The sequence below is a fragment of the Solea senegalensis genome, linkage group LG14 (assembly GCF_019176455.1).
Source record: "Solea senegalensis isolate Sse05_10M linkage group LG14, IFAPA_SoseM_1, whole genome shotgun sequence".
NCBI classification, from domain to species: domain Eukaryota; kingdom Metazoa; phylum Chordata; class Actinopteri; order Pleuronectiformes; family Soleidae; genus Solea; species Solea senegalensis.
This window is the reverse complement of record NC_058034.1, coordinates 23,134,127-23,145,426: the sequence shown is the minus strand read 5'-3', so window position 1 is coordinate 23,145,426 and position 11,300 is coordinate 23,134,127. Positions and strand designations below refer to the sequence as shown.

Genomic DNA, 11,300 nt, shown 5'->3' with positions numbered 1-11,300 from the left:
CCTCTCCATGACCTCTTCACGTGTTTGTGTTCATCTTTAAAAAAGTAAATTTTTAGATTTGTAAAAGGGGCGGAGCCTTACGTCAAATATAGACAAGAACTTACATAAACACCATGTAACAAAAAACATGAGTTCTAGTGTTTTGGAAGCAACGCTCCAAGCAGGGGGCTGACAGTAGGGGGTGGGAAATACTGTTTACACGTTATGTCTTACAGACATGAGACACTTTGTGTCATAAAGACATGAGGCACTACGACCAGAATAATTGTGATTCATGACATAATTGTAAAAATCATATTTAAACTTGTTAAACGCCTCTTTAACACTGAAATGACTACGCTTTAGTCAAAAACAAATCATTTCATTTTTGCATCTCAGGTTAGAAACATTATTTTTAGAAAAACAGTATACCATGAGATATATGACTGGAATGATGCAGCTCCCCCTTGTGGCACTAAATAACTCACTAGGACTTTATGTTGGTGAGTAAGACATACTCATGTTAAATACATTCATGATTATCACAATAATGAACATTCACCACTGTCAATGGATTGTGAGTGATGTTTAATTTCTATGTGCAATAACATTTTATTGTTTGGTGAGATTTTTATTGGCTGCAATCCACAGACAGTTCATTGTCAGTTAAAGTTCTGTGAAGACAACACATGAAAACAGCGCCCCCTCCTGGAAACATCTCCATCCGTGTGATGTGCTGTGTTTTTAAAATGTCTTACACGTGCTTATAAAGATGTTTTCATCTTAAAAAGCACATTAAATTATTTGTAGTGCAAACAGCAGACCATCGTGTACCTGAACGCATCATCAGAGTCTGTCGCTCACTGTGATGTCATCAGATCGTGCCTTCATAAACAAACACTTCAGTCTCCAGAATCACCACCAGAGGTCAGAGAAGACCCCGCCCCTTAACAGCTGTCCTGGACAGAGAAGGAGTCAGAGCATCTGACCTTTGACCTCTGCCACATCCCTGTCCAGGTGCTCCCCTGCCATCCTTAGCTCCTCCCTCTTTTGCAGCAGACGACCTCGAGCCTCCTGAAGACGTTCGTTCAGCTCCATGTAACGACGACACTGCTGGAAGTTCAACTCCAAGTCACTGTCTGGCGCCTGAGACGAGTCTGGAAAGAGGGACAAAGACAGAGACGGGTCAGAGACACAGGACAGAGAGGACAGGTGAACAGACACAGAGACGGGTCAGAGACACAAGACAGAGAGGTCAGGTGAACAGACACAGAGATGAGTCAGAGACACAGGACAGAGAGGACATGTGAACAGACACAGGACGGAGAGGACAGGTGAACAGACACAGAGATGAGTCAGAGACACAGGACAGAGACGACATGTAAACAGAAACAGGACAGAGAGGACAGGTGAACAGACACAGAGAGGGGTCATACAAACAGGACAGAGACACAGTGGACTCACCTTGTCCCTTGTCCACCAGGATGCTGTAGACCGGGTCTGAGGGTGGGGCTCTGTTGATGTCCTCCAGGATCTGGTCCACAGTGGGGGGGTCAGGGCGGCTGGGCAGCACCACCCGCTTCTTATTTTTAGAACCAATGTTCATTTTGAAGAGGAGCCAGCGCCACCTGCAGCATCTCACACAAGAGGCAGAAGCTCACACCAAATACCTATAATCCAACGCCAAGTCCCAGACCTCTATTTAAGTTTCTGTCAAATTAAGATTCATTTGTACGTTGTGGAAACACAGAGCCACATAAACATTGATTAATATAAATATTCCGGACATTAACGAGTTGTTCTTTAATACGGCATAGAAACAAAGACGTGTGTATAAAGACTCAGTCAAACAGCGCTAACTAGCTTAGCTGGATCAGTGAGGACGTGGACATTTGTTGTAGCCCAATGAAACATTTCAAAGCCGATTTATAACCAAAGGGGTTTGGGGATTATTAAACATAGAATGTGACGTCATGTTGATGGAATACCAGTTACATGTTTGATTTTACAAACTGTGACACTGGATTTCGTGCTCGTCGCTTCTTACCGGACTTCGGTGTCTGTGACAGACTTCCGGTGAGTGTCAGCGGCTCTTCAGAGCCTCTGCGGCGAATCGAAGCGAAAATACGGAGAGAGCAGACACAGATCCTGATGGAAACACGGAGAAAAGACACAGATCCTGATGGAAAAACAGAGAAAATACACCGATTCTGAGGGAAATACGGAGAAACGAACATAAAAAACAGCCACTGCTGATCGGAGATACGCCCCCTGCCTTCTCTGATTGGCTACAACCACCGGCGCTCTCTGATGACGGCATTATCGCGAGACAAGCTAACAGAGTATCTGACGGCAGTAAAAGGCCCACGGACAAACCGTAAATCCCACGCTAACTCTCTTTTCTCCATCATCGACACAGAAAACACCGCAGGTAAGAAAAACGTGTGACCGTGTTTTCGCTTTGGAATCGCACAACACAACTTCCGGTGAGCGGCCGCGTCTTCACGGTGAACGCAGTGTGATTAGCTAAGCTAAGTAACCGTTAGCATCACGCCGCTTTGGCTCGGAGAGAAAACGTCACACTTTAAATTGCTTAATAAACACTTTAAAGAATGTTTAATAAACAATAAAACACGCCTTTAATCTGCCAAAATACAACATGTAACATGTGTGTTAGCACAGTTAGCTGCTGGAAATGACTGCAGTTGGTTTTTATCACGAGTTAACAATGAGTACCATTAGTAACATCACAGTTTGTCTTAAATGTCCTCTGCTGACAAACGTCACACACATTAAACAAGTGGTTAGTTTACACTCTTTGTTTCTCATATACTCGAGGTTTCCCGGGTGTAAACCTCTTTTATTAAGCAGTGTTTGTGTTCCACTCCTGCTGCATCCGTCTCGTGGACATCAGGGAGGGACCGCTGGAGTGTTCAGGTCTTACTTGGCACATCAAACTTTCTTGCCATGTTTCTATCATGGTACGGTACAGTTTGGAATGGTAAAGTTGTGGGTCACGCTTGTGCCCACAACAGTACATTTACATGGTAGACGGAGTGTGGACTGACTCATGGACACAGTGTGACGTCGTACCGATGTAACAACGACATGGGACACACACCAAAACAACAGTCAACACCAGATAACACCAGTCAACACCACAACAACAACAGACAACAGTCAACAGCAACAGACAACACCAGTCAACACCACAACAACAGACAACAATGGAGGACGACCCGCAGCTCTTTTTTTCTGTTGTCTCAAGAAGACAAGAGGACAGACTGTGGATGTTTGTCTCCACTTCCATGGGATATTTACACCCATCTTTTTTCTGTTACCCAATTAGCTGACAGTCGTGGGTGGAGCCATTCTAGCTACGTCATATTTCTCTGGTTCTCCAAGTGAAGTGTGTTATAGACTGGAATGGTTAGAGCTAGAGCTGGTTATTTTGGTTCCATTATTAATGGAAACACACAAAAAAAAACAGTTTTGGTGACTCATGGCGTATTTCCACTGGCTCTACTCGCCATGGCACCGTTACGTTGCATCTCCACTACAATAACAAGTACCTACTCAATGTGGGCGTGAAACTGCCATGACTTCGTTTTATACGCGACACACAAACAAGTGACTAGTGACTTTACACCAGACTCCTGGTAGTTGTTGGAGATTAACCCACGTGTTTTAGGATTAAGTAGTTTTAACTGATCTACAGTTCGGCACTGTTAGGCTTGATTTCTGTCCACATGTCTTCGGAGTACAGACTCCTACTCCACAGACTACAGCAGCAGGTTCTGTGACGCCGCTCGTGATCGATGGTACTGTCCCCAAATACACCAGACTCCTCTGTTAAATATAAAGATTTCCCTGGCAGTTGTTGGAGATTAACCCACATTCTTTGGGTTGTTAAGTAATTTTAACCGATCTACAGTTTGGCGCTGTTCAGCTTGATTTGTGTTGAAGGTCTCTTCCTGTGACGGCACTCTGGCCAGTCAGTGGCCAGCAGTCTAGCCAATCACTGCATTGTACCTACTTGGCACGCTTTTGAAACCTTGCCGGAGCAGGTACTAAAAATGGTACCTGGTACCAGGTACTATGCTAGTGGAAATGCTACTTAAACCGTGGCGAGGCGAGTAAAGCCAGTGGAAATACGCCATCTGTGTCTTCCTCTGCTTGTCTCTGTGTGGAGTCCCACAGGATTGAATTTGAGGGCCTGTCCACACAAACAAAAACAAGTCTGATTTAATCCGCTATAGTTTTTTTAATCACATGAGCGTTGATCTACATGGAAACAGCGTTTTGGGTTCCCCTGAAACCAGGGCCACTCCAAGCCTTCATGTGAGATGTTGGGGTCCTTTATCAATAGCAGTAATAAAGCAGTAAATGACATGTTCTTAGCCTTTTGGTTTGTGTTGGTTTTCACTTCATCTTCTAAATGACGTGGACATGGTGTCAGCTGACTCAGAAGTATCAAAATAAAACAATGCATTTATTGTCACCGTGAAAATTGCAACAAGCAAAAGTGCAACAACAATTCACCAAATTGATATTTTGACAATTATGAAAACAGTTGTATGTTAGTTACAGCTCCATTTGTCTTTATGAATGCAAACATAAATAAAATATTTGTTTTATATCTTTTAAAAATATTTAATGTGTGTGTGTGTGTACAGTCACAGTATGTAAATAAACTTCTTATAATAAAGTGAATAATCAGACACGTAAATATGAGTACATTTCCCACTTTTTAGCCTCTAGGAAGCATTTTAAAACCCTCAACCCTCTCTGAGCTGCTTGCTTGCTCACTCATTCAGACAATGTCTAAATGATCTACTTGGCTTTGTTTAACTTTATTTTATTTCCTGATATTTTATGTTTGAATGTATTTTATCGCTTTGAGTAAGCTTTTATGGGTTTTATTTATTGTGTATTTTCTTTCTTCTTCTGTACAGAACTCTGGTCCACTGTGGTTGTTTTAAAGTGCTTTATAAATAAAGTTGGACTGGACTGGACACATACGCACAGAGGTCTGACCCTCCTTCACCATGACAGACCATAAACGTCTCGCCTTCTCCATCATCCAGTTCCTCCATGATCAGCTCCAGTCAGGGAAGCTAACATCTGACGCTCAGGAGAGTCTGGAGGGTGAGTCTTCACTCACCAGAACCCACAGGGATGTGGGTTCTTTGATCTATGTGTTTGTGTGTACATACATACATACATACATACATACATGCATACATATTCAATTAAATTCAATTTTATTTGTATAGCACCAAATCATAACATGATCTCAAGGCACTGTACATAGACAACATCAAGGAGAGCAGAGAGCCCCAACAGTTCACACAATGAGCAAACACTAGGCATCAGTGGAGAGAAAAAACTCTGACAGATATGTGCAGTCATCTGCCTCGACCGGTTGGGGTGAAAGGAAAATGGGGGACAGAGGCGGGAGACAGAAAGGGGGGAGAGAAAGGACAAGAGGGAGATGAGCGAGAGAGAGGGAGAGAGAGACCAGGAGCAGCTGAAGAACAACTGTATCAAGTTACAAGTTTATACAGTCAATGATTACATTTTTATAGCAATACAGTGTCATTTATAAAGCGGCAACAGAGATTGTTGATAAAAATTATACTAATATTGACATTTATTGCACAATAATAATGGTGATGATATGTATGATATGGATAACCTCGAAAACTGATCTTGATCCTGCAAGAGACAAGGTTAATGACATATACAAAGTCATATTCATACCCTGAGAGTGACAGCGTGCAAAACAGGAAAATCCCCCAGCAGTCTAAGTCTATAGCTGCATAACTAAGAGGTCCATAACTATGGTCCAGGTTTCCCTGAACCAGCTCTAACTATAAGCTTTATCAAAAAAGAAAGTTTTATGGGTTTCTAGTAAAATGTCCTAATCTGCTAGATAAGAGAGCTGCTCCATCCAAAGTGGGATGGACACCGTCTCTCCTCATGAGACCAAGGTTTGCCAGTTATCTAAAAAGCCAATGTTGCTTTCTGGACACCACCTCGACAGTTAGTGATTGAATGACAACATGCGGCTATACATGTCATCACTGGTCACATTGGGCATATACTGTATATATACACACTACCATTCAAAAGTTCTGACACACCTTCTCATTTAATGGTTTTTCTTTATTTTCATTTTCGACTATTTACATTGTAGATTCTCGCTGAAGGCATCAAAACTATGAATAAACACATGGAATTATGTAGTAAACAAAAGTGTGAAATAACTCATAACTCAAAATGGCCGCCCTTTGCTTTGATTACTGCTTTGCACACTCTTGGTATTCTGTAGATGAGCTTCATGAGGTTGTCACCTGAAATGGTTTTCCAACAGTTTTGAAGCAGTTCCCAGAGACACTGAGCACTTGTTGGCCCTTATGCCTTCACTCTGTGCTCCATCTCATCCCAAACCATCTGGATTGGGTTTAGGTCATGTGACTGTGGAGGCCAGCACTTCATCACTCTTATCTTCTTGGTCAAATAGCCCTTACACAGCATGGAGGTGTGTTGGGGTCATTGTCCTGTTGAAAAATAAATGATGATGATGGGATGGCATGATGCTGCAGGATGCTGTACGATTCTGTGGTCGCCATGCTGGTCCAGTCTGCCTTCAATTTTGAATAACAGTGTCACAGCAAAGCCCCCCCACACCTCCTCCTCATGCATCACAGTGGGAACCTGCGTCGCACAAAGACACGACAGATGGAACCAAAGATCTCTAATTTGGACTCATCAGACCAAAGCACAGATTTCCACTTGTCTAATGTCCATTCCTTGTGTTTCTTGGCCCAAACAAATCTCTTCTGCTTGTGGCTTTTCCTCAGTAGTGGTCTTTTAGCAGCTATTTGACCATAAAGGCCTGATTGGCACAGTCTCCTCTAAACAGTTGATGTAGAGATGTGTCTGCTACTAGAACTGTGTGTGGCATTCATCTGGGCTCTAATCTGAGCTGCTGTTAACTTGTGACTGGGATGAACTGTGGCTCCTGTGGAACCCGTGTGGCCCGAATATCTGTTCATTATCATGTAGATTAAATAATCGGAGAGAATCAGGTTTCTTACCCTCTAAAGTTGTTATTCCGGCGTCAGTAGCTCATGAAAGTGACATTTGAATAAAAACACAGTCATGTAAATCATCCTCAGTACAGTTCAGATCGTGCTGGGACAGTAGATGCTCTTGGAAGAGCTGGGTCTTCATGATCTTCTTGAAGACAGACGGGGGACGTCCCTGTCCTCTCACCAGCGTGGAACCACACATGAGAATGATCCATTATATTGACTTTGTCTCTCACTGTTTACAGTCAGTGTGTCTTTAACATTGTCTCATGTCTCTGCAGTGGCCGTCCAGTGTTTGGAGACGGCGTTTGACGTGTCCACTGATGATCAGAGTCTTGCCGTCCCCGTGACATTACCAGAGATCTTTGCTTCAGCCACAGCAGAGGTAAGATAAAGAGGGGCAAGTCAGTAGTAGTGACACGACTGAGGTCTTCACTTTAATCATCATCATCTCCTGTGTGTCCTCTGTGTGTGTCCTCTGTGCGTCTCAGTATCCAGCTCAGTCACAGGTCAACAATAACTCCACCCCTGACTCGGTCAATGAGGACCAGAGACTCGAGGCTGAGAGACTCAAATCTGACGGTGAGACATGGACGATGTTAGCAGACCTCTCTTCTCCTCCTCTTCTTCTTCTTCATCTTTGTGTTCTGAGTTTATGTGTTAATTGTTATTTTTGTCTCTTCTGACACAGGTAACGACCAGATGAAGGTGGAGAACTTTGCAGCTGCAGTAGAGTTTTACTCAAAGGCGATTGCCATCAACCCTCAGAACGCTGTTTACTACTGTAACAGGTCAGTGACTGTTGCTGCTTCTCCTCACACAGTCCCAGCTCGCTTCGCCATCAGTGATAAAAACCTGGTACATGCTGTTTTTTTCTGATTGGTCAGAGAGTGTCGTCACTGAAGAGTCATGAGTGTGACGTCAAAGCAACAATGTCCAACTATAGATCAAAGTTAAAAAGACTTAAAAATCCTGAAACATGCATTAAACTCCAACATTTAGCAAAGGAAACGTCTAAAATGTCAACGTTTAACGATGCCACACAGTGGCTGCATCGTTTGCATGCAAGCGTGAACCAAACAACAAAAAACCCATCACAGAATACAACGTCTTTTAACTTAAATAATAATAATTCAAATCAATAAGCATGAAAGAAAGTTACAACAGTGACCACATTCAGTGGTACTGAACCGTTCTGTAAACAAATCTTTTTAATGTTTCAGTTTCACCAGAAACAACTGCTTTACACGTCACTAGTTTGTGTGATGTCTGTGGTGACTCCGCCCACACAGTGGAGGAGCTATGAAGTCCTGGAAAACCAGACCAAACCGTGTTTGGAGCCAGGCCGTGCCGGGACTGTGTAGTGGAAAAAAGTGCCATTTATTTGTGTCAGCTTCTCACCTCACCTCACCACCAGATGGTGCACTTCTCTGTTTAAACAATGAAGAAGTGACAATTCTTTCTTTAAAGTGTGACATAAGCAGGTTTTTCATGTTTGAGTCATGATTCCTGGTTTGGACTGATGATGGTCTGTGTGTCTGTCTGTGTGTGTGTGCGTGTGCGTGTGTGTGCAGAGCTGCAGCGCTGAGTAAGCTGGGGAACTACGCTGGAGCGGTCCAGGACTGTGAACAGGCGATCAGCATCGACCCAAACTACAGTAAAGCCTACGGCAGGATGGGGTGAGACTCACTGTCACACTGAGACAGACCAGAACCACACAGACCTGGGTCTGGACCCAACCTGGACCCAGTATCAGACATGTGTGAAACAGCACTCATCCCCCTGTGTTTATTATCCACACTCTGTGTCATGTACTTATTTACCATGGTTGCCACAGAGGAAGGTGAGGGCGGAGTCTGTTTCTATTCATTTCTACACATCACAGATAGTGGGTATTATTTATTACTTTTACTGTCTTTGCTGTTGTGACATCACAGATTCTCTTATTCACACACACACACTTACAGTGATGAGCATGTTGTGTTGTTGTTTGTTGTGACACTCACACACTGATGGTTGTGGTGGTGTTGAGTTACAGTCTGGCGTTGGCGAGTCTCAACAAACACACAGAAGCGGCAAGTTTTTATAAAAAAGCTCTGGAGCTCGACCCGGACAACGACACGTACAAAATCAACCTGAAGATCGCGGAGGAGAAGATGGAGACGTCCAGTCCTGTGAGAAAGACGTCCACACCTGTGTCTTCTTGTCTTCTGTCCTGTGATTGGCCGATGTGTTTGTGTTGATTTGTCGTCTCTTGTCTGTCAGACGGCGGGGATGGGCGGTGTCGACCTCGCCGGTTTACTCACGAACCCCGGCTTCATGAACATGGTGAGACGCGTCACAGCTGTTTACATTTACTGTCTTTTCATCACATCGTCTCCAGACCGTGGAGACACAGGTTGCTATGGCGACACAGGAAGCAGCTGAGCATGGTGTTTGTGTTTTTTTTCAGGCGTCGTCGTTGATGAATAATCCTCAGGTGCAGCAAATGTAAGTGTTTTATTTGTTTCACACTCATCTGCTCGCTCTTCTCTCCACTGCGTCTAACGTTCCTCTGCTCATTTGTTCAGGATGTCTGGAATGATGTCCGGAAGCTACGGAGCAATGGGAGGAGGTGTAGGAGGAGTAGGAGGCGGAGCTGCAGCACCAGGACCAGGACCAGGACCTGCACCTGCTGCTGCTGGAGATTTGTCAGGACTGATCCAGGCGTACGTACCCAAGCTCAGGTATTTTGTCTGTTGTGAGTCAGCAGGCAGCGCTCTCAGCTGTATGTTTGCTGTCTGACCTGCAGGGGGCAGCAGTTCGCTCAACAGATGCAGCAGCAGAATCCTGAACTCATCGAACAGCTGAGGAGTCAAATCCGCAACCGATCGCCGAGCAGCAGCAACGAGGAGCAGCCGTGATGCGAGAGGACGACGGCGCTCACAAGTAAAGTGTTTTTAAATGACAACAACGAAGTTTGCGTGAATCTGTTTCACAAAAAAGAGCTTGGAGTTATTTTATTGATTATTTATAACTCTCTCATGATCATCATGAGGATTTATTTAGAAATGTATGGCTGTAGAATTGTCAGAAAATGTTCAATGAGTGTGCTCTTTTTTCCAAGATAACTTTATTCAAACATTTAAGAATCACAGTCTGACGTCACAAACATGTGACGGTGAATCTCGTCTGTGATTGGACACTTGTTCCTCTGAAGTCCTGAGGTTCCACCGTAATGACAAGTATTTGAGCGCAAAGCTTTTTCTCTGCTTTCTGGTATCCATACCACTTCATCCTCCACATGAAGGCCACAGAGGGCGCTGTGTCAATCTCAGCTGACATGGGGTGAGAGGTGGAGTCACACCATGGACAGATCGCCAGTCCATAGTTTTAGAATTTTCTAGATTTAGGAGTTACGGTGATGTGACGTATAAGGGTTAACAGGGCTTCTTCTCTTTATTGTTGTTTTACTCATGTTACTGTGCTCTGATTGGTCGTTTATTTCCTGTCTTGTTTGTGTTTTTTCAGGCGTCAGTGATGTGGAACTTTAAATCTCGAGGGACTAAAGAACATTTATGAATTTTTTTTTTTCTTCCACCACTGAGGAGTTCCTGCATGAGAGCGGGGTGGGTCTTGTTCAGGAGTCCTGTCACCCAAAGCCACGCCCACCTTCCCTGCAGCGTGGTGTGGATTTTATGAACAATATAAGTGAAGAAAGTTAATTCTAATAAATGGTGAGCAGTGAGTGTGAGAGAGTTTGAAAATTAAACAGAGTATGGTAACATTTTACTTCCTGTTTGACATATCACTAAACAAACAAGGATGTTTACATGAACTACAGCAGTAAATATTCAGTCTTTACAGATGCTTCTGTTAGTCAGGTCTGAGGAAGGGTTTTGTGAAATCAAAGACAATAATACAGCTAGAATGACTGATTTACTGTGAAACACATATTGTGTGATGTTCACTGTGTCAAAGAAACTGCTAATGTGAGGGTGATGTGATGACAAATGAAGGAACTCTGTCATTTAATGTTGACTTAAAGACATATGACTCTGCATGTTTGTGCTTGGAAACAGGAAACTGAAGTTTCTAAACCACTCACTCTCCCACACCAAAGTCCATAGAGAAAATCAGTGATTTTAGCTGCGGGGACACAGGAGCTGTTTGTCCTCTGCTGCCTTGTGTGGTCACTTTGTGTCACTGTGGTCAATCTGAACCAAGGATGTCAAACACTGCAGT

At 43.7% G+C, this 11,300-nt stretch overlaps 2 protein-coding genes across 3 annotated transcripts; one reads left to right on the top strand and one right to left on the bottom strand.

Annotated features, from left to right (window-relative positions):
• Positions 1-550: 550 nt before the first annotated feature.
• Positions 551-2,273, bottom strand: lg14h19orf25 (linkage group 14 C19orf25 homolog). Of its 2 annotated transcripts, none has more exons than XM_044044549.1 (3): positions 2,027-2,273; positions 1,444-1,616; positions 551-1,136 (listed from the first exon to the last, which is right to left on the bottom strand). In XM_044044549.1, exons 2-3 carry the CDS (start codon positions 1,583-1,585, stop codon positions 955-957), a joined length of 324 nt encoding a protein of 107 aa, XP_043900484.1. In that variant the 5' UTR covers positions 1,586-1,616; positions 2,027-2,273; the 3' UTR covers positions 551-954. The 2 variants fall into 2 exon arrangements, with proteins under 2 accessions (XP_043900484.1, XP_043900483.1); XM_044044548.1 differs by having other exon boundaries at positions 1,444-1,607.
• A 7-nt stretch (positions 2,274-2,280) lies between these two features.
• sgta (small glutamine rich tetratricopeptide repeat co-chaperone alpha) lies at positions 2,281-10,847 on the top strand. Its single transcript, XM_044044546.1, has 12 exons — positions 2,281-2,410; positions 4,935-5,127; positions 7,358-7,461; positions 7,568-7,658; positions 7,768-7,867; positions 8,651-8,755; positions 9,115-9,250; positions 9,342-9,404; positions 9,529-9,566; positions 9,647-9,784; positions 9,868-10,004; positions 10,587-10,847. The coding sequence occupies exons 2-11, from the start codon at positions 5,028-5,030 to the stop codon at positions 9,977-9,979; spliced, it is 987 nt and encodes a 328-aa protein (XP_043900481.1). The 5' UTR covers positions 2,281-2,410; positions 4,935-5,027; the 3' UTR covers positions 9,980-10,004; positions 10,587-10,847.
• Positions 10,848-11,300: the final 453 nt, after the last annotated feature.

What these genes read in the sequence shown, in the direction of transcription:
- sgta (XM_044044546.1), top strand. Translation starts at nt 5,028, where the DNA reads ATGACAGACCATAAACGTCTCGCCTTCTCCATCATCCAGTTCCTCCAT. An exon ending in AGATGGAGACGTCCAGTCCT is followed by an intron (nt 9,251 to 9,341) that starts GTGAGAAAGACG and finishes CTTGTCTGTCAG; the next exon opens with ACGGCGGGGATGGGCGGTGT. An exon ending in TTGTCAGGACTGATCCAGGC is followed by an intron (nt 9,785 to 9,867) that starts GTACGTACCCAA and finishes TCTGACCTGCAG; the next exon opens with GGGGCAGCAGTTCGCTCAAC.
- lg14h19orf25 (XM_044044549.1), bottom strand. Translation starts at nt 1,585, where the DNA reads ATGAACATTGGTTCTAAAAATAAGAAGCGGGTGGTGCTGCCCAGCCGC. An exon ending in CCTGGTGGACAAGGGACAAG is followed by an intron (nt 1,137 to 1,443) that starts GTGAGTCCACTG and finishes CCCTCTTTCCAG; the next exon opens with ACTCGTCTCAGGCGCCAGAC.